Source organism: Podarcis pityusensis (genome assembly GCF_964106645.2).
Source record: "Podarcis pityusensis genome assembly, chromosome: 15".
In the NCBI taxonomy this organism is placed as follows: Eukaryota; Metazoa; Chordata; class Lepidosauria; order Squamata; family Lacertidae; genus Podarcis; species Podarcis pityusensis.
The window spans coordinates 34,410,278-34,435,921 of record NC_138040.1 but is presented as its reverse complement, the minus strand read 5'-3'; the positions used below and the strand labels follow the sequence as shown (position 1 = coordinate 34,435,921).

Sequence of the window (25,644 nt, the reverse complement as noted above, 5' to 3'; positions counted from 1 at the left end):
GAAGAAGTTTCAACCAGCCTCATGCATTTGAATCAAAAGTTCAGTGGGGGAAACCTGTATCGGAAGGGATCCCCACAGTCATATTCACTTGAAAGATCCCATAGGCTGTCAAATGGTCTTAGAAATCAGGACCAGCCAAAATATAATGGATCTAAATCCATTATTTGGATTTAGTGTATTTTCAGAGAGACACGAGGAAAAATAAACAGAATCATGCCCACCCTGCTAAAGCCACAAGACTTTTCTTGCAGGAACCCCCATAAGAAGGCATTTGGAGGGTGAAGACAAATGTCACGGGCAACGTTTTTTTTGTTTGGTCTTTTTAGCAAACCAGTAAGAATTTGCTCCTCAATGGATACAGAAGGATTTAGGATTTAGCCTTGATGGAGAAATTGACTGAACAAATACAGGCATTTGATGGACAAACACAATCAGACTCATATATTGATTGACAGATGCTTTACACTTATTTCTTATATGAACAATACTTTGGTATAGCATTTCTCAATTCAGCCTGTTAGCTGTTGTTTTGTTCATTCTATGACAATCTGTCTTAATAGATGGCAGTGCCCAGTTTAGCTTATTGCATTTTCTGGTCTTCTTTGGAACTAAGAAACTTTATTTTGTTTTATTTACTTCTGTTCTTTCTTAGAAAAAAATATATTTTAAAAAGACAGTTTAAGGATGAAGACAGACATAAAGGCTTTAAGGCAGGAATGGGAAACCAGAGACCCTCCATATGGTATTGATCTCCAGCTTGCATCATAATCAATGGTTAGGGATGATGTGTACTGTAGTCGAACAACATCTGGAGGGCCACAGGTTTCCTGGCCCAGGTGAAGATGAAGGGAGATGTATCATTCTAAGGCTATGGACAGTCCTATGGACACACACACTCACTGAGCTCTGCTGAACTCAATGGAACTAACTTCTCAACAGACATGCATAGGATTGCACTGCTGGTGTGGTGAAAGTAATATGAACACATATCCACCGCAGTCTAAGCCAGTGTGGTGTAATGGTAAGCTTGTTGGACTAGGGCCTGGGAGACCAGAGTTTAAATCCCCACTTAGCCATGAAACTCATTGGGTGACCTTAGGTCAGCGGCGTAGCGTGGGTTGTCAGCACCCGGGGCAAGGCAAGTAATTTGCGCCCCCTAACCCAGGGCAAGGCAAGTAATTTGCGCCCCCTAACCCCTAACCTGCCGCCGCTGCCAGCTTCTTCTTGCTGCTGCCTGGGCTGGTCTGGTGTGGTTCTCTCCCACGCTCAGTGCTGCGCTGGGCGGCCGCTGCACTGTCCCTCCCCCAGATAGTCCCTCGCTCTCTCTCCGCACCGCACGCCTGGCACCCACCCCCTCCACAGTGGGCGGCGACCCAGCGGCTCGGATCGGATTCGCACAGCCAGCATGCAGTGAGAGAGAGGGAGTGAGCCAGGTAGGGGCAGAGAGCTGCGAGTGCGAGCGCGCGCCCCCCCAGATGTTGCACCCGGTGCACCCGGCCCCCCCTGCACCCCCCACACTATGCCACTGCCTTAGGTCAGTCGTCGTCTCTTAGCCTAACCTATGTCACATAATATACAAATACAAATTAATCAATAATAATAAAAAGTTTCAGGGAGGTGAATGTGTCTCCACCCCCATCGTTCTGCCTGGACACTGAGGTCCAGCACCGAGGGCCTTCTGGTGGTTCCCTCCCTGTGAGAAGCCAAGTTACAGGGAACCAGGCAGAGGGCCTTCTCAGTAGTGGCACCCGCCCACTGGAACGCCCACCCACCAGATGTCAAAGAGAAAAACAACTACCAGACTTTTAGAAGACATCTGAAGGCAGCCCTGTTTAGGGAAGCTTTTAATGTTTAATAGATTATTGTATTTTAATATTCTGTTGGAAGCTGCCCAGAGTGGCTGGGGAAACCCAGCCAGAAGGGCGGGGTATAAATAAAATATTATTATTATTATTATTATTATTATTATTATTATTATTATTTCCAGGACATTTAAACCGATTCATCTGAATTTGGCTTCATTTTGATAGGAACGGAGAAGAAAGTAGCAACACATTTAGATGGGGAAGGGAGACTCTGCAAACCACCAGAGTCCATGCTCTGGTACAAAGGAAGCTGTCATGTCAAGTGAGACCATCAGTGCGTCTATCGCTTGTTTATCTTGACTTGCAGAAGCTTTCCAGGATTTCAGGCAGGGGTCTCAATTAGCCCTACCTGGAGATGCCAGGGATTGGACCGTAGAGCTTCTGCATGCAAAGGAGATGCTCTGCCACCAAACTAGGTGGGATGGGATGAGATGGGACTGGGAAGAATAATCTGCTGCAGATACAGGAATGCTGTGACATTTCAGCAGGAAGAGAGAGAGTGTGTGTGTAAATCTGATTTGGTCTCAATTACAAAGCAAAAGGCCTGATCCCGATCCACCATTTTCATGCCGGGAAGGAGTACAGCAAGAATCGAAAGCGAGGCCCCTGTGTCCCTTTCCTGACAAGAGAATGCTTCTTGAATAACAATTGCTCACGAGCTCCTAGCCCTATTCAGATGGCAATTCAGGTAAAGTCAATGTGTGGACAAGGGAGGGGGAAGCACAAACAGAGTCTGCACAGGGTCTATCCATGTGCAAACTGGATTCTCTCTGCAATCTGTACTCTCTCTTATTGCAGGGAAGTAGCACACGGAGGGGCCAGTGGGAACGATCCCATCCCACACGTTGACTTGATTTGAATCAGAGCCATCTCCAGGCCCTGATACCTATCAGGCCACAGTGACACTTCTTAGCTGGTTTCCAAATTCTGGGTTCACTGGTGTGGTATGGGCGCAGTGGCAGAGCCAAACCACCATTCCTGCCACTGCACCTCCACTGCACCAACCTCCTAAACCCTCCCTTGGTAACTGGCAATGACTCTGGGACTGGGAAGCCAGGTAAGCCATGCTGCCGTACCATGAGGACTACAGCAGCAATCCCTGGGAAGCCACAATTTTAAACTTCCCACAGTCCCACCAAGTAACTTAGTGTTGCTTTAGGGTGCTGTGGAAAAAAATTAAATAGTGGGGTGGGAGGAGAGGGGGAAGAGCAGGCGCGGCTCCACAAGGATGCCAGCCACCGACAGTGGGCAGGGTCTGGTTTGCCACCGGAAGACATTCTGCCTGTTTGCTCACTTCACTCATTATAACACTTGGGTGCATATGGAATTCAGGGGTTTCATAGAGGCATGGTTCTAACAGACGTGCCGGCATCCTCAAGAAACAGTGCAAGGAGACCAGACGAGACCATTTTTTGGGAATCTTTACTAGGACCGTTGGTCCATCTAACTCACTACTGTCTACACTGACTGGCAGTAGGCCTCTAGTGTTTTGGGCAGGGAGTACCTCTCCGCCCTGTATGGAAAAGCCAGGCATTGAACCTGGGACGTTCTGCATGCAAAGCAGATGCTCTACCACTGAGCTGTGGCCCCCCACTGACAGACAGAAAGTAGTAGTAGTAGTAGTAACAATAACAATAATAATTTATTTATACGCCGCCCATCTGGCTGGGTTTCCCCAGCCACTCTGGGCAACTCCCAACAGAATATTAAAAACACAATAAAACATCAGATATTAAAAACTTCCCTAAACAGGGCTGCCTTCAGATGTCTTCTAACAGTCAGATAGTTGTTTATTTCCTTGACATCTGATGGGAGGGTGTTCCACAGGGTGGGCGCCACTGCTGAGAAGGTCCTCTGCCTGGTTCCCTGTAACCTCACTTCTCACAGTGAGGGAACCGCCAGAAGGCCCTCGGAGTTGGACCTCAGTGTTCGGGCTGAATGGTGGGGATGGAGACGCTCCTTCAGGTAAACGGGCTGTTCAAACCCCCTTGAAATATTACAAAAAAGCCCAACAATGCACATGTCAAGTGATTTGTGTGTTAGAAGTTCTGTATTTATGTGAGAGAGATATTAGAGTGGTTCTGTGGGCGAATGGTGGTGGCTTTTAAGAGGGGAATGGAGAGTGCAATGAGAGGTGTGGGTTTTTTCGCAGCCAGTTCCCCCAGGTTTTCCTCACGATTATGCACAATTCAAAGCTAACTATCTGAGGGGGTTTAAAAATACCAAGCATGCAAAAGACGCGACTAACATGGTCAGACGTACGCTCCACGCCTCCCACCTGACACAACTTGTGAGTTGACTGTTGTCATGGAGATGTTCCCCTGCTGCAGTGCTGATGCGGGCACCACGATTCCTTGGGGGTTGCCGGATACTGCAGTCATTGAGTTAGGAGAATTCTGCAGCATATCCTAGAGACAGACAGAGAGATGGAAAGAGAGGGACTTAAAACACACGGTGCCCATCACAGGCCTCTGCTGCACTTCAGCTCTGAAAACATCACAGAACTCTGTGGATGAGAATGAAGAAGACATCCGTCCCACAAACAGCTGCATTATAGATGTCATGTATAATCTGGGTGCAGCCTGGTTGGCGTTGACCGTGACAGGGTCTTCTTGGTGGTGACACCCCATTTGTAGAATGCTCTCCCTGCTAGGTGTATCTATCTACCCTCTTTTTAAAATTCAGGGGGATTTTAAAAAAAACCATTCCTGTTCACCCAGGCATTTGATGACTGAAATATACTGTTTCTGGCAACCCTGAAGTCATTAGCTGTGAGGGTACATGATTTAAGTTTAAATGTTTTGAAATGTTATTAGTGTTTTTAGATGTTCTTAAATGATTTAAATACGTTTTTCATTTCATTTTAAACTGCATTGTTTTCTTATTGTGTTGTTTGCCGCTGTGTTACTTTGGGAGAAAAAGCAAGCTAGAAATGTAATAAATAACTATTGTTTATTTACTTATCTTTGTTTGCTGCTTACTACAAAAAAAAAAGTCTCAAAGTGACTTACAGTTTTTTAGAAGTACAAATACCAAATTAAAATACACCAAAAGATAAAATACTGAAAGTGCTCATCCTGCCATAACATACAAAGAACACATCCAACTAAAAGATGAACACCAATTGTGAGCAAAATGCGTGGGTAAATAAAAATGTTTTCACTTGGCACCTAAACATTGACAATGCCAGGCACATCTCTCTGGGGAAAGCATTCCACAGGTAAGGAGCCACCACTAAGAAGGCCCGGCCACACATTGACACCCTCCGCAACCTCCTAGAGGGGACACACAAATAAGAGCCTCAGATGATGAACACAGGGTCCAGGAAGGTTCATGTAGGGACAGTCAAAAACATCTGGAGAGTACCAGGTTGGAGAAGGACTGCAGGAAGGTCTGTAATGGTTCCAGAAATCTGTAGAAATCTCTCCTGTTGATGGGGGCACAGTGATGGTTTGCCTGCACATAACTCTGTGGCAGAACAAATGCTTTGCTTGCATAAGGTCTCAGGTTCAACCCACATCATCTCCAGTAAAAAAAAAAAAAGCATTTCAGAACATAGGACTGGGAAAGACCTCTGGAGAGCCACTGCCAGTCAGAGTAGGCAATACTGGTGGGCCAAACTGACCAATGTCCTGATTCAGTATGAAGGCGCCTGTACCCTCCTGTGATTCTGGAGGTTCAGTCCCAAGCAATGTCAAGCAATCTCCCCAGACACTTGCAATTGTAGCAAAGATGGGCTGCATCCAAAGGACTTCTACCCAGAGAAGACCCATTGAAATTAACAGACTGAAGTTAATCAAGTCTATTAATCCCAAAGGGCCTACTCTGAGTATGATGAGTGTTGGATACAACCCAATGGGTTTCATGCAATTAAAAACAACAACACAAATTCACAGGAAATGGGACAGGATGGATTTATGGTTAAATGTATACAGAACTCACACAGAGCAGAGATAGTCCATGTCATTTTGAAGGCCCCCATTGAAATGTAAGGGAGAAGTTGTCCTCCTTTTCTACACATTCCATTGGGGATGTTTCACAAGAGATGTTTCCGTGGATTTTGTGTGTGAAGACCCCCAAACCACCCCCCAAAATAAAGACACAATAGACACTGAATTTAGTTTTAAGGTTTTGGGCATTAATTTAGGCCACAACTGTATTGATTACCGCATGTGAGTGGTTGCTTAGGCATTGGTTCCATACTACCTGGACCTGCACGGTGGCAGGAACAAGACTGACACTGGGCACCACCATATGTCAGTAAGGGAAAGCATCCTGGGGGAGCGAGAAGCTGGCTTTGATCTCACAGCTCACCCCACATGCTCCCAGGGGCTCTTTCATGGCCTTAGTCCCTTGACAGGGTTCGGACAAAAGCAAGGCAAGACCCTGGATTCCTTTAATGGAATTCCCTAGCATCAGAAACAAAAAATGAGGGGCAGGCACAGCCAATCCATAATCCCCTCCTCCAAAGAATGAACCAATGCCTAACAGCCAACCTTACAAAGTTGTGACGATTTGCTACGCGGTAGGCAAATACCAAATGGCACCAGCCAATCAGCCAAGTGGCAAAATTCCTACAGGGCCCCTGCTCCAAAAACAGATGACCCCTAGACAGGCATAGCAAGGTTAAAAACACAACCTTAAATTATAGGGAGGGAGGGCGGGAGATCCGCTGCACGATGCAAAAGAGAAAGTACTTCGCTTCGTGCAGCCCCTTAAATAGCCCCTTAGTTGCCAATCAAGCCCCAACCTATAGAAAATTTCCCCCAGTAACAAAGAGGCAACCAATGAGGTGCAGAGGTCATCCAAACGGGCCCGCCCCAGGAACAAGAAGGCAGTTTGGTGATCTCACCGCAACACGTGGCTCTCCATGATTTGGAGGACACAATTTGTTACACAGTAGGCAAAATCCAAGGGGCAGCAACCAATCGGCCAAATGGAAAAATTCCAACCGGGCCCCTGCTCCAAAAACAGACGACCCCTAGACAGGCATAGCAAGGTCAGAAGAACAAACTAAAGGGAGGGGAAGGTGGATGATCCGCTGCACGTCAAAAGAAAGTGAAACTCTCCAGCGACGTGCAGCAACTTATATAGCCCCCCGGCAGCCAATAGCCATCCCAGTTAGTCAAATCTCTGCCCTAGCAACCGGGGGCAACCAATGGGGTGTTGTGGCCATCCAAACGGTCCCGCCCCACCACAGGGAGGCAGTTTATGGTGATCTCACCGCAACACGTGCCTTCCATGATGAAGGACACGATTTGCCCCATCATGGGTCATAACTCTCTCCTTTCCCCCTTTGCTGCCCCCTTTTACTTCACCGCGAATTTCTTCCTTGGGCAATCATCTCCTTTTGCCTCATGCTTGCAGGGCTACCTCCACAAAGTTGCCTTATTTCCATTTCTATCCCTCTGAATCAAGCTGCTCCAGCAGCAAACTCATGGAAAATAACAACCTATTGAATGAATGTGTTGCGACATATTTGTCCTTCCATTTACTGAAACAGTAAATCCGTTGTGTTTGGAGGGCCAAGCATCTCTTGTAGTTTTAAGAGCTTAGTTAAAGATGCTAGCGGTGAACAAGGTCAAATGATAATCACGGATCCAGATGCTACATTTACTATTTTGAGAGAGGAGTTAAGAAAGAGAGTAATGTAGACAAATGTGCATTGAAAAGGAATCTACAGTACAGGAGGCAGTTTCAGTTTAATTCCTTGAACCTAACTCTTTTTCACGCCATTAGGGGTTCCTAATTTGTGGGGAGTGAAGATTCTAATCTGAATTAGCAACCCTGAGTCGCTGAACTATGAAAAATGGTAGCTATTCCAGATTAATTAATAAGGGATAAAATATTACTGCCTTATCTACATTCCCCTAAATAGTACTTGTCCTCCATTAGGTCTTGCTGACTCCCACACTAGTTTTAAGCTGATGCAAGTCTGCAAGGTCAGGCCTGGAAACTTAAACGGAGGGCTTGTGTTTTATTTTATCACTTTCTTCCTCCAAGGAGCTCTTCCTCTCCCACAATTTATCCTCACAACAATCCTGTGAGGGAGCTTAGGCTGACAGACGGCGATTGACCCAAAGTCATTCAGCGAACTTCATGTCCTAGCAGAGATTTCAATCTGGATTTTCCAGATTCGTAGTCCAACATACTGTACTGGCTCTCACATTCTGCATCGAGGCAACCCAAATTCTGTAATGTACATAACTTATGTAAATGAGGGTCACCTGAATATATTTACATAGTGTACTTTGTTCTGCTTTTGCGAGCAATAGAAAGGAGCTATGAAGAATACCCACATTTTGGTCCTAATGGTCAGAAGACCCATTCTGGCTTTTGAAATTTAATCAGGTATTGCATATGTCTATGTCTGCAGTCTATGTCTGCAGTTTTAAGGTCTAGCGACTCTTTCTCTCTCTTTCTTCTTTCTTTCTTTTCTTTCTTTCTTTCTTTCTTTCTTTCTTTCTTTCTTTCTTTCTTTCTTTCTTTCTTTAACAACACTGATATTTTCCTGAGGTTGAACAACGTGCAACAGTACCAGTTTCTGTGCGACCATGGAAAGCTCATGACTGATTGCAGACTGGGGTTTATTACCTGCCGACTAAGCCATATGGATTTCCTTGCTAAGATATTCAGCTGAAGCCCTGCTCTGGGTGTCATTGCCTTCAGAATTGAGATGCAGTGAGGCCAGTGGCTCCTGGGGACAGGGCCTTCTCTGTGGTGGCACCTGGAGTTTAGAACATGATTGTTTGGCCCCTACAGTGTTACCTTCAAGGCACTGATTAAAGTCTTCCTCCTTTATTTGCCCAAGCTTCTGGGAGTGTTTTCTGTGCATAACTTACCAGTTGTGGCTTATTTTGCAATGGATCACTTTTGTTTTTATTGCCAACGGCTGCAAGTTTAATAGTTTTATGAAAAATCAATATTAAAACCATCTAATCCCTCCCACCCTTCTTTCTGACTCAGTCACTGTCCTCCCTTTCCTGTCCTTGCTCCCGCCCTCTGCTTATCACTGTGTTTTATACAGACCAACAGAAATAACAGAAGTACAGCTAGGACTGGACATCTGGGCCAAAGTCTAGGGTTCTGCACCTCAGTTTCAAATCAGGGGTAACATATGACACAGGCAATGTCAAACAGGTACAACATCAGAAATTAAAGTTGGCAGGTGAATGCTGACTGACCCATTGAAGCTGATGCTGGTTGTTGCTAGAGGTGGACAATTCTTTTTTTTTTTTAATTAATATTTATTAAAGTTTCAGAAAAGAAATAAAATCACGTTAATAAACAAGAAAAATTTAAAAAGAAAAAAGAAAAATACACAATACAAAATACAGAATACAAAATACAAAAAGATAAAAAGAGAAAAAAAAACAGTTAAAAACAATTCTGTCTTTTCGTAACTTCTTTTACATTTACTTGTTTCCCGGACTTCCTCATACCTCCCTCTTTTGTATTCCAGTTCAGTTTGTTAGACCAGCAATTTCTTTCTCTCCTTTTTAATCCCAATCTTTAATCTTAATATATTATGACATTAGATTTTTACCTATTTAAAACCAATTTTTCCATTCTTTTAACCTTTTTATCCTAATCCTTAATCTTAATATATTTATAACTTTAAAACCTGTACAGCTAGAAGCCACTTAACTTCAATCCAACATCACTCTAACATTCATTAATTTTGCAATGTTTCTGTAAATAATCTTTAAATTTCTTCCAATCTTCTTCCACCGACTCTTCTCCCTGGTCACGGATTCTGCCAGTCATTTCCGCCAATTCCATGTAGTCCATCATTTTCATCTGCCATTCCTCCAGTGTGGGTATCTCTTGTGTCTTCCAATACTTTGCGATAAGTATTCTTGCTGCTGTTGTAGCATACATAAAGAAAGTTCCATCCTTTTTTAACACCGATTGGCCGACTATGCCCAGGAGAAAGGCCTCTGGTTTCTTCAAGAAGGTATACTTAAATACCTTTTTTAATTCATTATATATCATCTCCCAGAAAGCCTTAATCTTTGGGCACGTCCACCAAAGGTGAAAAAATGTACCTTCAGTTTCTTTACATTTCCAACATTTATTATCAGGCAAATGGTAGATTTTTGCAAGCTTGACTGGGGTTATATACCACCTGTATATCATTTTCATAATATTCTCTCTTAGGGCATTACATGCCGTAAACTTCATACCTGTGGTCCATAACTGTTCCCAGTCAGCAAACATGATGTTATGTCCAACATCTTGTGCCCATTTAATCATAGCAGATTTCACCCTTTCATCCTGAGTATTCCATTTCAACAGCAAGTTATACATTCTTGACAAATTCTTAGTTTTGGGTTCTAACAGTTCTGTTTCTAATTTTGATTTTTCCACCTGGAAGCCAATTTTCTTATCCAAATTGTATGCCTCCATTATCTGATAATATGGTTTTTAAATGCTTTATGTGCTTTGACCTTGTCGTACCACAAATATGCATGCCATAGAGGTGGACAATTCTGTCAATTTTATTTTCGCTTTCGTTTTTCATTTTTCCAGGCTTAAATCCAAGTCTCCACATTTCAGGCATTTCAGCAATTTGAATTCCTTTTTTTAATCCTCACGAAAATTTGACAGCATGTTACTGTGAATTTCTCCCAATAAACACATTTTTATGCAGTTTTGAGCAATGTATACATTTCTGCAAGCAATTTTCCCAATAGAAAGCATTTTTGTTTGTTATTTTCACGAAGGGATGCATTTTAAAATTTGTCTACAACAAAATACACTTTCCCACAAGGAAATGTGTTTACTATCAGGGCAGCAGAAGCAAACACCATTTTATTCCAGTAGTCATAATGCTTTAAGTGAGTTTTTAAAACATGAAAACTCTTGTGCTCCGACAGGCTAATAACCAAAGTACAGCCAAGTATCTCATGTTACCCTCAGGCAACAGAACCTCCCTCTCACCGCCTAAATTTGTTTTGGGGGTTCCCCCAATCCTCTGGATAAGATGTGGGGAGGTCTCAGGGCTCATGTGGAGGGGGGGGAGTTCTGTTGTGTAAACATAAATTCTTGTGTGTGATGGGAAGGAGGGGATATCTGCTGTGCAAGTGGAAATTCTTGCACTAACAGTAGCCACGAAACTTGATGGCTCTAAAGAGGATTAGATAAATTCATAGAGGGAATCTTCCGCCATCCTTCACCTTCACAGCTGGATGCAGAAATGCTTCCGAAAATCAGTTGCTGGCAGCTATAGGAGGGGAAAGGGCTCTTGTGAGTTTTGCATGGGCATCTGCTTGGCCACTGTGAGAGCAGTGACTAGCTAGGTCATTGGCCTGATCCAGTAGGCTCTTAGGTTTACATAATGGGTGGAGAACTTTTTTGTTGTGGCTTTGTGGCTCTAACACAGGGGTCAGCAAACTTTTTCAGCAGCAGGCCAGTCCACTGTCCCTCAGACCTTGTGGGGGGCTGGACTGTATTTTGAAAATAAAATAAAAATGAACGAATTCCTATGCCCCACAAATAACCCAGAGATGCATTTTAGATAAAAGGACACATTCTACTCATGTAAAAACACGCTGATTCCCACACAGTCCGCAGGTCGGATTTAGAAGGCAATTGGGCTGGATCTGGCCCCGGGGCCTTAGTTTGCCTACCTACGCTAATGTATCAGGAATGCAGACAGAGTTTTAAATAACGAAAGAGAAACATTAATTGTATGCCTCACAACTGATGTAGTACACAAGGCAGTCTAAAGCCACCCCACTTCCCCGTAAGCTCAGGGTTTAAAATTACTTTGCTGCACAAAGGAAGGATGCGAGAGAGAGAGAGAGAGAGAGAGAGAGAGAAAGAAAGAAAGAAAGAAAGAAAGCTAGGCAAGAGAAGGAAGAGGCAAAAAAGGCTCCACTGCATGACATAGGATGATATTGGCTTTTGGCTTTCATTCAAAGCTGCCTCAGAAACTTATGTTGGTTGGAAAGTCAGGATATAAATGCTTGAAAGAGAGAGAAGAAAGTTTGCCCTCCAGGAAACCAAAGCCATTACATGTTTACTGAAAGGGCGACTTTTGTGGCACATTGCTGCTTAAAGAAAAACACCCTTCTTATTCCTCTGACTTCCACTGTGTCCCCACAATATGGCACTCGTGACTCAGCTTTGAGGCTTGCTTAGTCCATTGTGCAAGCCATCTGCTCCTTTTGGCTGCCACCGGCCTTGCTGGCGAGATGCGCCTCTTGCCGAGGCGAGCTAAATATACAGCGAGAAATTTTCCTCCGTGAGCTGGCGGCACTATCGGTATACAGCTTGCAGCGTTGGGAAAGCCCCAAAGCAAATGATGCAGAATAGAATTATTCAATTATTAAAGAAGACATTCTTGTCATTGTTTGGGATAAGAGGTCACCATTCAATTAACACTTTTTTGTCGCTGATTAAATATTTGCCTTATCTGAGTAAACCCATACGGCGTGGCATTACTTTCTCAACGTCGTTGCTTGGCGCACAAGTAAACAAGCATCAAGCGCCCAGAAAAAAAGAAAAAAAACACACCACACGCACACACCCAGGAAAGTCTGAGCAAACAACCCAGCACAAACACATTGGGGGCAGATTTTTAATTTATTTTTTCTCTATGAACTTCATGCATTTTTCTTTTTTTACAGTGCTGAGATCCTGAAGAAGACTTTTATTTTCAGCCTCGCTCACTATTCCAGACCCCCAGGAATGTTTTGCTGGTTCATATCAGGGCCACTTGGCCTAATCCAGACCCTGCAGTTGAAAATAGGGACCTGCTTGTAATTGGGACTCTCTATTTAGTGCTGTTCTCAGAGCACTGTTGGTTTTTCTAGTGCACTGGTCACCAACAGGGTGCCTGGGGGCATCAGCACAGCCACTAGTACAACCTATAGCACCCGATAAAGTAAATATCACCTCATAAACCCTCAATACACCAGAGACTGTTAGCTCTTCCTGCTCAGTTCTTGTTTGCACTGTCTCAGCTTCCCCTATCACTGAACTCATGCCACACACAATGGCAACCATTTTGAGATGTGCAGTGCCCCCATGGCAGCCATTTTGTGACTGGCACCCACAGCACTCTCAAACCCACAAATGTGCTCACCCCCCAAAAAAAATATTGACAACCCTTGTTCTAGCACAATGAACTGATTATTGTATTGGTTATTTAAATACAGTCATACCTCATGTTGGGACATGGGTGGTGCTGTGGGTTAAACCACAGAGCCTAGGACTTGCCGATCAGAAGGTCGGCGGTTCAAATCCCCGCAACAGGGTGAACTTCCGTTGCTCAGTCCCTGCTCCTGCCAACCTAGCAGTTCGAAAGCACGTCAAAGTGTAAGTAGATAAATAGGTACCGCTCTGGCGGGAAGGTAAACGGCGTTTCCGTGTGCTGCTCTGGTTTGCCAGAAGCGGCTCAGTCATGCTGGCCACATGACCCGGAAGCTGTACGCTGGCTCCCTCGGCCAATAAAGCGAGATGAGCACCGCAGCCCCAGAGTCGGCCACAAATGGTCAGGGGTCCCTTTACCTTTACCTTTACCTACCTCATGTTACGTTTGCTTCATGTTACATTCTTTCAGGTTACGTCCCGCGGTGACCCACAAGTACCGGAAAGGGTTACTTCCAGGGTTCCCTGCTCACGCATGCGCAGAAGCGCAAAATGACGTCATGTGCAGAAGTGGCAAATCGCAACCAGCCTGTGTGCAGACGCGCCGCTGCAGGTTGTGCTCTTTTCATGTTGCGAACAGGCCTCTGGAACGGATCCTGTTCGCAACCAGAGGTACCACTGTAATCTGTGGTTTTAAGTCTTAATGATTTTCCTAAAAAAGGCTTATCGGGCACACGAGTCAGGAAGCTAGACAATAACTATTATATCTTACTCACAAATGGTATAGCAACTGGAAATGCCTGATTCTATCAATTCGCTGCCACGTCTTTCCCCGAAGCCTCACCAAGTAATTTTATGGAATGACAACTAATGCTTTCCCTGAAATGTGACCCAGGCATTTTATGAACTTCTCATTGTATAACAGTAGAACTGTAGAACGGGCTTTATTGTCTTTAGTCTGTAATGTTTTGTATTTTATTCTACCCCCCCCAGTAATCCCCCCCCCCAGAAAATACAATAGCAATGTTGTGGTACATACACAGAAGACACTGGGTTCAATTCACACCATGTCTCGGTCGCACTGGGAGAGACTCCTGTCTGGCACCCAGGAGAGCCGCTGTCAGTTAGTGTTGGAAATACTGTGTTAGATGAACCAATGGCCTGACTCAGTCCAAAAAGCCCCCAGCTTCCTATTTTTGTTGCGATGTGGTTTATAAACAAACAAGCCAATAAATTTGGCAGTGAGCTTCCATCTGATGCTGCTGTTGTGGCAAACCAATTTTGAATGCAGAAATTGCCATAGAGGGACTTATAAATAAACTTGACTGTGTTCAACTGTTAAAATTCCCTTTCTCATACCAGCGCCTGAGCCGTTTATTTCATATTGCTGAAGGATCTATTTATGGAAATAATTATAGGCCACAATATCATTTAAAAAGTTTAAAGTGGTTTACAATCTGATACCTACTCTGCTCTTTACTTTCACTTTGCAGCTGTGTTCGCACCCAGATCATATACGTTGCTTCCCCTCAAGAAACATGGGAACTATAGTTGACCCCCACATAGCTGCAATTCCCAGAACCCATAACAAACTACAGTTCACAGGATTCTTGCGGGGAAGCCATGTCCGCTAAACGTACTTTAAAAGTATAGGGTAGATGGCACCTAATGAACTTTGAAGAAGCTCTTATATTTTTGTCAGAGATCCACACTTTTGAAGAATCGTTTTGGAGGAAGGAAGCCCTTCTCAGTCTAGGCAACTTTCCATTCTAGGCAACTTTCCAGGGGCCAGAGAAGGGCAAAGCCAGAGGCAAAAGAGGCAGAGAAATGAATGTGAATTTCATCTTTGTACAGGAAGCTATTTTCTTTGCTCTCACCCCCCCCCCCTCTATCCAGGCAAGAAAGAAGCATGATCAGAGTTCAAGGACAAATTCCAGCCAGGCAAAAACACTCAAAGAGGGTGCAAAGCACAGCTGGTGAGGGGTGTGGCTTAAGATGGGGTGTGTCCCGGGGAGAGCCTCAAAGCCCAGATAGAGTGGTCTGATGGGGTACATTGGCCACCTGGGTTTGAGGGTCCCCACCCTAGGAAGATTATTTATTTGTTTATATCCAGGGCTTTCCCCCCAGCCAGGACTCAGTTCCAGCACCTCTCAGGGGGGCTCCATTGCCATTATAAGAGAACAAGAGAGGCATTCATGGGGAGTCCCAGCACCTCTTTCCCCAGAAAAATAGCACTATTAAAACCCACCTTTTCCGCAGACCAGGACTCAAGATTGGCAGCGGTGTATAAAATGGGGGAAGCTGATTTTTTTCTGGTACACTTCTCTGCTCTTGCTGATTTCCTCATTTAGGAACCCCATATAAGCTCCCAAGGAACTCCAGTGTTCCCTAGGGTGCAATTTATAAACACAGGAGGTTGATTAATACTGAGCCAAACCAGCGTTCCATCTAACTCAGCATCTACACCTCTCAGCCACAACCTGGTGCTCTCCAGGTCTTTTGGACTTCAGCTTCCATCGCCACTAAAAATTGGCCATGATGGCTGGGGAGCTGTAGACAAAAACATCTGGAGGACTCCAGGTTGGAAGAGGCGTAGCATGAGAAGAGTCTGCTGGATCAGGCCCGTTTAGTCCAGCATCCTGTTCCCACAGTGGCCAACTGGATACCTGTGGCAAACCAGCAAGCAGGATTCGAACACAAGAGTACCCTCCCTTCCTGTGGTTTCCAGCAGCCGGTATTCAGAAACATTGCAGCCTCCATCAATTTATCCAATTCTCTTCTAAAGTCATAGTTTAACTTTGCGGTATGTGAAGAAGTCCTTTCTGAATCTCCCAACCTTGGCACTGGTGGCATCACCCCAGGGTTTTCTAGACTGCCAGGGATGGGACCTGGGATGTTCGGCAGACAGAGCATGTGGCCTAACACTCAGAATGTAGGAGGCCTTCCTCATCAACCTTTTTAACAGATGCTGGGGTTTGAACCTGGGACATTCTGCATGCGAAGCAGGTGCACTCTCACTGAACCATGGCCCTTTCTCTGTTTGAAAATCAGTACTGTAGATGCATCACAGCAAAGTCTGCATCAGAGGCACTGTAAAACAAAGCCCTGTGTATTCCCAAAGTGCTCTGTTGCAGTTGTATTTCTGCGCAGCTGGAGTTTCCCTGCTGCCTTCCCTTCCTTTTCTTCTTGGCACTGCTCTAAAGGCCAGTCAGGTGTTTGCCCCATGTTCCTCTCAACAGTTAAAAATATACCTCACCAGTTGTCGTGGGAGAGATGGGAGGCAGAGTGCCTGAATGTTCATGGGCAAGCAGTCACATGCAGACATGTGTGCTAGGAAAAAAATTGGTTCATCTATTTTCTTCCACGCAGGGATTTTAACTTCCAGAGGTCCCGAGGAAGGAAAAACTTCAGCAACTCACAGTAACAATGGTTTAGCAAGACTTCCCCCACAAATGAAAAATGGTGCACAGTCATAAAATTCACACAGAAACATATCATTGTTTACTTCAACTCACTTGTGGGAACAACTCAAAGGCCATGAAAGAAGGAGGTTAACAAGATTTAAAGGAACTATTGGAAATGACTATGAAAAGCAGTAGAGATACGAGATGATCAGAGACCCCCCTGAACTTGAAGCATGGAAGTCCCAATAAAAAAAATTATAATTTGGCAGAATATTTGGGTTATTTGATATGTATATGTATAATTTGGAATATTTGATTGGATTGTTAAAATGGAAAACTTAATAAAAATGATTTAATAAGAAAAGAAAAAAACGGTGCACAGTCGAGGCAGGGGTTTATAAGGGACAGCAAGCAGTGAACAGGGACCACCTCTTCTAAACTGATCTCTGTTTGGTGATATAACAGCATGTGACTGGAAGGAAAGGAAAGGTTGTTTTAGACAGGGGCAAATCATCCTTCTCCTGCTTACCACAGGAAGCTGGAATCCAGCTGTGAAGGCTTGTGCAGTCTCTGGTTCTGAAATGGATTGTTTCAGTCTGGTGGAGAAGGGCTAGCCTGAGTGAGTGCATGGAAGCAATATATCTAATTCCCTAAAAAGGCTTGCTAGTAAAATGTTCAGGACCGGGAAATCCAGGAAGCTACTAGATGACCTTAGACAAGCCTCTCGCTCTCAGTCTATTTGCAGCATGGGAACAATATTTGTCTACCTTACTGGATCGTTGTAAAAATTACAGTCAGATAATGTATGTGGAGTGCTCTGGGCTCCCCAGGGCACTTTATAAATAATATTTATTATAGATTTCAGACTGAAGATTGTGGCTCTGCACTTGTAAACTTGACATGAAATTTCTCCCAGCCCTTCCAAAATGCACATCTTTTCAACAAATTTATTTAGGCGTCATGCTTACACGAACCAATATGCTGTATTCTTGCATTCACGCAAAATTTCAGACCTTTTGCACCGCACTGTATTAAAATTCAATCACCTATTTTCTTATGCCTCTTTAGATATTGAATGCCAAACTGTTGCCATTCTTCTGATCAAACACAACAATATGCTATATATAAGCATAGATTATACCAAGTCAGAACCTTTGTCCAGTACTGACTACACTGTCTACAGGAACTGGCAGCAGCTATCCAGGATTTCTTAAAGGAAATATTTCCCAGCCCTATCTGGTGATGCTAGAGATTGGAACCTGGGACCTTCTGCTACTGCCCTTCCCTGAAATATGATGCACAAGATGCACCGTATGCAGATTTTAAACAACAACAACAACAACAACACCCCCCCCCCACATGAGGCAGTGCAACTGTGAGAAAAGTATCCATAGAAAATACTATCAAGACTTCAATGAGGATGAGAAATTGATACTACGGAATGAACTAATGTGCAGCTATACAGTCCTCTGAAATTTAAACTGCAGATTCAATTTTTCATGGAATTCAAGTGCTGAAGATGGAGACTCACAACTGCAAAATGACATTTCCACAACTGCGTTTTTACGTTTGCCCATCCTAAACCGAGACCTGCAATGTAACATCTGTACAATACCGAAAGTAAGTTGTTTCCCTTATTTGGGTGAAAGTGACGCCCAAATTCAGAGTCCAATGTGAACGCACGTACAGAATGAATTTAAAATTCTGTGAATGAACACACTAGACAAACATGCTTATTTAAATTTTAATGGAAATCAAACATAACAAGGCTGGAATCCCAGCCTTGAATGCTCTTGTGAAGTCCCAGTGTTTCCTATAGGGAAGGATTAACCCAAGTGTGTGCGTGTGTGAGGAAGAATCAGATGTGTATTGCATATATTACACCCATATTTTGCTTTTTCAATAATGAGTAGGACTTGGAGATTAGTACAATTCCTTTCTTTCAGTTATTTGAGTAGGCACCTTTAAGTGATGAATTACCTTTGTGTTATATCCAGAGATTCACTTCCTTCAATTCAGGGATGGGGGACTCCAGATGTTGCTGACATCCAACTCCCATTAGTCCCAGGTAGCATAACAAATGGTCAAGTTAACTCTGATTTTCCTTGGACGGCAGCATTTTTTTCTTTTAGGTTGTTACCCCTTTCTGTTCAAGTTTTGCCTGCTCTTATCTGTAGCATTTCAAGCTAACATCTGCCCCTTGGGGAATACAGAAGAGGATCTAACCTAAAGATGTCAGGCTCACTTCTCTTTAGATTACGTTTACACAAAGAACTAGAAAGCAAAATTTATCTTAGGCACACCTTACCATTGCTTCGGGACGCGGGTGGTGCTGTGGGTTAAACCACAGAGCCTAGGACTTGCTGATCAGAAGGCCGGCGGTTCGAATCCCCGCGATGGGGTGAGCTCCCGTTGCTTGGTCCCTGCTCCTGCCAACCTAGCAGTTCGAAAGCACGTCAAAGTGCAAGTAGATAAATAGGTACCACTCTGGCGGGAAGGGAAACGGCGTTTCTGTGCGCTGCTCTGGTTTGCCAGAAGCGGCTTAGTCATGCTGGCTACATGACCCGGAAGCTGTATGCCGGCTCCCTTGGCCAATAAAGCAAGATGAGTGCCGCAACCCCAGAGTCGGCCACGACTGGACCTGATGGTCAGGGGTCCCTTTACCTTTACCTTACCATTGCTTCAAAATTCCAAATTTTTAAACTTGGTTGCAACACCTCCTAAACCTGAGGCTCTCCCCCACTCCATTGGAAGAGCCACCATTATCGGAACAGGGTACCTGGGCTCATTCAATACGCATTGAATGGATGGATAGCTGAGAAAATTCTGCCAGAGTTGGGAGAGGTGAGAGAAGCAACACCTGAAATCCTTCTTTCCCTTAACAGGGATAGGGGACCTATCGCTTCCCAGATGTTGTTGGACTACAGCCTCCTTCATCCCTGACCACTGGCCATGCTGTCTGGGACTGATGGGAGCCCAACAACATCTGGAGGGCCTCAAGTTTCCCATCCCTGTTTTGGAAGTTCTTGCAGCTTCTGGAGCTGGCAAACTGATGCTGTGAGAGCCTGTTGACAACTCTTGTATAGTCACAGGTAAGTAGCTCTCTATTAGAATGTGACTGATGGACAGCCAAAGAAAACAGAATCACGAGTCAATCAGACCTCCGAGTTCAAGCTGTTTGCATGAGCCTCCTCAATTCATATGATTCCCAACAGATGATAAAACGGCATCCTTTTTTTGTTTTGTTTTAAATGTGTAGCTTCCCCAGTGTGGAATTATTAGAGCCCCCTTCTGCTTTCTCACTTCCTTGGCATGAGGTTTCTGCTCCAGCTGGGGCTGATAAGCTGACTCCTCCATTCCTCGTAGCATCCTAGTGTGAGGCACAATGAGGTCGGGGAATAAGGGAGGGGAACGATGGCGAGAAAGAGAGCCATGATTTTCTCATGCCTGGCAAATGGGAGGCTGTTGTTAGCCAGGGAGAACTGCAGCCATTCCTAACCAGGCTAGTTCTCTGTATATGTATCTCTTGACTGAGATTTTCCCCAGAAGCAGCAAAAAGGATCTCCTTTTTCTCTACCGTCATCTAGATTGCATCTCTCAAAATACCAAGGAACAGAGCAATCACGACGATGCAAATCACACCAGATATCGTGTGTCAAAGGTAGGAACGGACCAATCTGTCCATTTGGGTCTCTCAGGTTCTCACTTTTCCAGTCTGAAGTCCAGCTCTCCACATTTCAACATCAGACTGTATTTCTTTTCAAAAGTCCTCATCAGCCATTCAGTGCAAATTTCTCCTAACATATACTTGCTTGTACGTAATTCTGCACTATATAGTAAAGCAATTTCCCCTAGTGTAACACAACTTGGTAAGCTATTTTCACTCATATATGCATACTTCCCCCTGGTATATGCATTTTTGAGCACGTTACTTGGCTGGAGAAGAACTGCATTGCAAACTTTGGAGACGGCCCCATTTCAAAGGATGACTACTGTGCTTCAGTTTGTCTGTTGTTTTGCAAATTGCAATTTGGGTAGGTTCACCTTTAAATGAAATCTCTCCTCCTGCCTCCGCTTCTAGTCAAAGGTAAGAGAAACAGAGAGCGAGGAGGAGGCAGCACCCGAAATTCCTGGCCCCGATCAGTAATGCAGACTATGCTTAAATGCTTCATTCCAGTGTTGTAATATTAGATCCTTTGGGACCTAATATCTTGCATGTGACAGAGTAGAGGCAGCCCAATTCTAGCGTCGCAGTGGGGAGACAAGAGCCCCAGCACCCTGGAGCCAGAATTGAGCATGGGGTTTAATATTCATCTTTTCTCTCTCTCCCAGAGACGACTTATTCCTCTCTCTCTCTGTAACACGAATCTGAGTAATTAACAACTTGAGAAAAACATTAGCAAGCTGCCTTCAACAAAGCTGGCAGAGAAGTGGAATTTTTAGCTTGCTGTATCATTTTCCAGTGGGGAGCAACCTCACCATGAGCACAGATGATGACTCTTCTATTTCAAGCTGCTGGGATTAATTCTGAACCATGACGAATTTCACACTCTCACTTGCTCTCTCCCGCTCTCTCTCTCTCTCTCTCTCTCTTTTAGAAAACGCATACTTAATGCCAAGTTGCTGTGGAAAAATCCCTGACCGGAGTTTTCCAGTGTTCCTACCCAACTCCTGCAAGATGCAGCCCTTTTCCGGAGCCCCCTAAACGCAGTTTAGTCGGCGAGTTTAGCCGAAATCGACCCCTTTGGCTTTAAAGGAAAACCCAAGAGCATCGCATTTACGAACAACCTGCACTTTGCTGATTTTGTGCAACCTGTCCCCTTTGCACTGACACTGCTGACACTGACTTCATGCTCCCCGCCCCGACACTGCCTTCAGATTAGATGCGCAGGTGGAAAATTAGAGGAAGTACAAAATGTGTCCCTTTTTCCCATGCGCACGGAGACTGCTTTGCTTTTTTTACTTCCCTAGGTGTAAAAAGTCAAGAGCAAAACAGCTGCAAAACAGGCTATGTTATACAGCAGAACACTTCCATCTTTTCAGTAATAATAGTAACTGCAATAATAATAATAATAATAATAATAATAATAATTTATTATTCACACCCTTGCCCATCTGGCTGGGTTTCCCCAGCCACTCTGGGCAGCTTCCAACAAAATATTAAAAATACACCAAACATTAAAAACTTCCCTAAACAGGGAACATGGGATTCACTTTTAATTTTCTTCTCTTCATGTGCCCTTTCTGCCTATCACTTTCCTATGCTTCTCTTTCTTTGCCTGAGTTGCAGACTCCATCTTTCTCTTTTAACAAATAGCAATTTCTAAAGAAAAGAAAAGAAAAGAAAAGAAAAGAAAAGAAAAGAAAAGAAAAGAAAAGAAAAGAAAAGAAAAGAAACAGTGAACATGATTATGCCACTGGAGCGACCTGCTTTAGGTTGTGTGTTGGGCGGTAGTACACAATCCAGTTTATTTATCGCAATATTTTCATTCCAGCTTTTAGCTAAGGTAGACCACAAAGTCCCCCATTGGGCTCATCAGTTTTTCTCCAACTCTCCTAATAGTAGAACCAGGGATCCTCCAAGGAAGCTAAATTATGGGAGATTCAGCACAGACGAAAGGAAGTCGTTCTTCCCACAACACGGGATTAAACCATGGAATTCACAAACACAGGACTGGAGTGACAGCCATCCACTCAGACAACTCTGAAAGGAGATTCATGGCTATTATGCTATTTCCAGTATCAGAGACAGACTGCACCTGAACAGCCAGGGGAACAGGAGTGGAAGAATTCCTGCTGTCCTAATTGTGGACTTCCCATATGCATCTGGTTGGCCACTGTGTGAATGGAATGTTTGAACATGGCTACACTCACAGTTTATCCCGTTTTCACAATATTTCCACTGGGACATACAAATCAGGATGACTGCTCAATAACTGTTTTTAGTGCTTTCACTTCTTAAAATCCAAATAATGATATGTGAGAAGTACGTGCTACTGAGCTGAGTTTTCTGAAGATATTTACAAGTATCCCAGGCAAAATAACTTCCAAATGAAGCTTTGGGTTTCTTGAAATATAACATTTAAACTGCATTAAGAGATCTGAACTTTATCGCTGTTCTCTCCTAAACAAATATTTCAGTTCAATTACTTTTACGTACCGGACAAACTTTTCAGATATTTGTACAGTATGTAATATTAACATGTTAGTTTTTAATTACTAAATGTAAGCCATAGTCCGCTTATATCCAAGCTGAACTTTCCCTGCCCCCAGGATGAACTGTCATCAGCTGCTTTGTGGAAAGGATCCTGGTGACTTTTAAAATGTGGTGCCTTCCATAGTTCCAGTTACAGATAGGTAGCCGTGTTGGTCTGCCATAGTCAAAACAAAAAAATTCCTTCCAGTGTGTATCTGAAGAAGTGTGCTTGCACACAAAAGCTCATACCAAGAACTAACTTAGTTGGTCTTTAAGGTGCTACTGGAAGGAATTTTTTTGTTTTAAAATGTGAATATTGTTTATTGTATATTTAAGATTTGTAATTTAGAGCTACATGTAAACCACCTTAGAAGGAATTGTATCATGAAAAGTCAGGATATAAATAATTGTAATAAAAGTCAAATATACGTCCCTGATCAGATCTCCACTGACTGGCAGAATCCCATCCCTCAAACATTTTCCCATCTGAAATTTGTACAAAATGTAACGAAAACAAAAACAGCCCAAGCAATTCCCCCCAAGAACCTCCAAATGTCCCTATTTTCCAGGGACAGTCTCAGATTTACAGATAAGCATTTGTTGTTTTGCATTGTACAGTCCTTTGCCTGGGATTTTCCAAACCACTTGTAAACAAAGAAAAGAATTCTTAGTTCAGTGTCAGAATGTCTCTCCTCGGAAAGAGTTGCTGACACATATTTTTTTTTCCTTACAAGAATGTTTGTTGAACTGGTTTTAATATTATTTATTAGATAGCCGTTCTGTGTGGGTCACCACTTTTGCTATATTTTCAAATATATTTATTGTTGGAATTTCAATTGATTCTGATGGCATTTATTTGAGATCGTGATGTTAAATTGTTAGAAGCGCATAGGCACTAGAAGGGTTGACATCGCAGTATCTAAATAAATAAATTGTAATACAATTTATTGTGGGTGAGTTCTTATTTCCTCATCTGTTTATTGGGCCAGAGTATTATATTTATTTATTTGTCTGGAGTACGGATGTGTGCTTTGCGCAATAAAGAGAGTGTGATTGTGAGACGACTGTGTAGCTCAAATTGCTGAGCTGCTGGTCTCTTGGGACTGGCACGGTTTCTCATTATTCCAAGCCTTTGCTCAGCACCCATCACTGGGAGTACCGCTGAAAGGTCATGTGGTTTTGAGAGGGAGTAATTAACATTTCCTAACTTTAATGATCAAATGCCCAGTGACCTCTTCAGCGCTGGGATTTTAAATGACAGAAGCAGAGTAAAATCTAGCCAGGAAGCTGAGAAGCGATATATTGCCAGGTGTTCCAAAGCTCTCATTATTAGAAAGTTACAGAGCAACCCATACTTATGACTACTCAGATGTAAGCCGCATTGATCTCAATGGGATTTACTCACACTACAAAGTCTATACAGGCATTCCCACCCACCTTATACGTGATCGACTTGTGCTTGACTGCATATATGCGCGGCGCTGGGAAATAATTGAAAAACTCAAACCCAGAAATGGTGTGAGGTTGCTGGAGAGTCCTTGTGGCTCGTAGGGACACCCCAGAGCCCGAAGAGGACATTGGTGGAGACCTGAGGACTTTGTTTACGCTGCTCAGCCTCTCCACCTGACAGCAGATTTGCAGGGTAGCTCAGAAACAGCGGCTGCTTCCCTGAGCATCCCCCAATCTCCAGCCGACCCCAGAGCTTCAATTCTAGTTGTGGATATTTTCTGATAAAGTATTTTTGGTATGGATTGAAGAAAGAGAGGCAGAGAGGGCATTTAAAGGGAGTTTAAAGGTAAAGGGACCCCTGACCATTAGGTCCAGTCGTGTCCAACTCTGGGGTTGCGGCGCTCATCTCGCTCTATTGGCAGAGGGAGCCGGCGTACAGCTTCCAGGTCATGTGGCCAGCATGACTAAGCCGCTTCTGGTGACATCAGAGCAGCGCACAGAAACGCTGTTTACCTTCCCGCCGGAGCGGTACCTATTTATCTACTTGCACTTTGACGTGCTTTTGAACTGCTAGGTTGGTAGGAGCAGGGACCGAGCAACGGGAGCTCACCCGTCGCGGGGATTCAAACCGCCGACCTTCTGATTGGCAAGTCCTAGGCCCTGTGGTTTAACCCACAGCACCACCCGTGTCCCAAAGGGAGTTTAGAGGGTGCAATTTCACTTACGTGCATGAGGGCCCAGAATGTAACCCAGGCATCCCCAGACTCGGCCCTCCAGATGTTTTGAGACAACAATTCCCATCATTCCTGACCACTGGTCCTGCTAGCTAGGGATCATGGGAATTGTAGGCCAAAAACATCTGGAGGGCTGAGGTTGGCGAAGCCTGATGTAACCCCTATGTAAGTGGGGAGACTGCAGCCTTGCTTTAAAATTTATTAAGCCAGTCCTGCTGTGCTGGGGCCCTGGACCTCTGCTCTATTGTCCTTCTTTAATGGCACTACTAATTGACTTCCACCCATTAAACTGAAGGTTGGAATAGAGATGACAGGGGCATGCAACTGATGTACAGAGTACGCCATACATCATAACACTGAGTCAGACCCTTGGCCCATCTGGCTCAGAATTATCTAATCGTACTGGCAGCAGCTCTCTGGGGTTTCAGGCAGGGAACATACACAGCCTTCCCTGGAGATGCTGGGGATTGAACCTAGGTAGATGCTCTACCACTGAACTATGGTCCTTCCACATGTGTAAGCAGACCTTCAAATGAATCTGATCAGGAGCAGGGATGGCACACACACAATGCCACTTTTCTCCCTCTCCACACTAAAGGATGAGTGTTCACTGGATGGCAAAATGGTATATTGCGAGGAAGAGAACTAAGTGGAGAGGTTCAGGACCTAGAAAGGAAACAGAAAGTGCTGGGGCATGGAGAATGGGAGAAGGCCCCAGCAGCTTGCCCTGTGAGCCCACAAAGAACTCCTATAGCTTAGCTCCAATCTGAAGCCTGTAATCACTTTGTCTTAATGAAATGAATGGGGGTTAGCCTCTGCAGTATGTGTGAAATGACCCATTTGGAATGATCCAAACAGAAGATGTCTGTGCAAAATGATCGAATTCATATACATCACAT

At 44.1% G+C, this 25,644-nt stretch overlaps 1 protein-coding gene across 8 annotated transcripts in view; it reads right to left on the bottom strand.

Annotated features, from left to right (window-relative positions):
* Positions 1 to 25,644, bottom strand: part of PKNOX2 (PBX/knotted 1 homeobox 2) — a 434,276-nt gene that overhangs the window by 32,882 nt on the left and 375,750 nt on the right. For all 8 annotated transcript variants that reach the window (XM_080982483.1, XM_080982489.1, XM_080982485.1 and 5 more), the window contains one exon: positions 4,144 to 4,273. In XM_080982483.1, the coding sequence (XP_080838609.1) occupies positions 4,144 to 4,273 (130 nt within the window). The remainder of the gene's footprint in view (positions 1 to 4,143; positions 4,274 to 25,644) is intronic.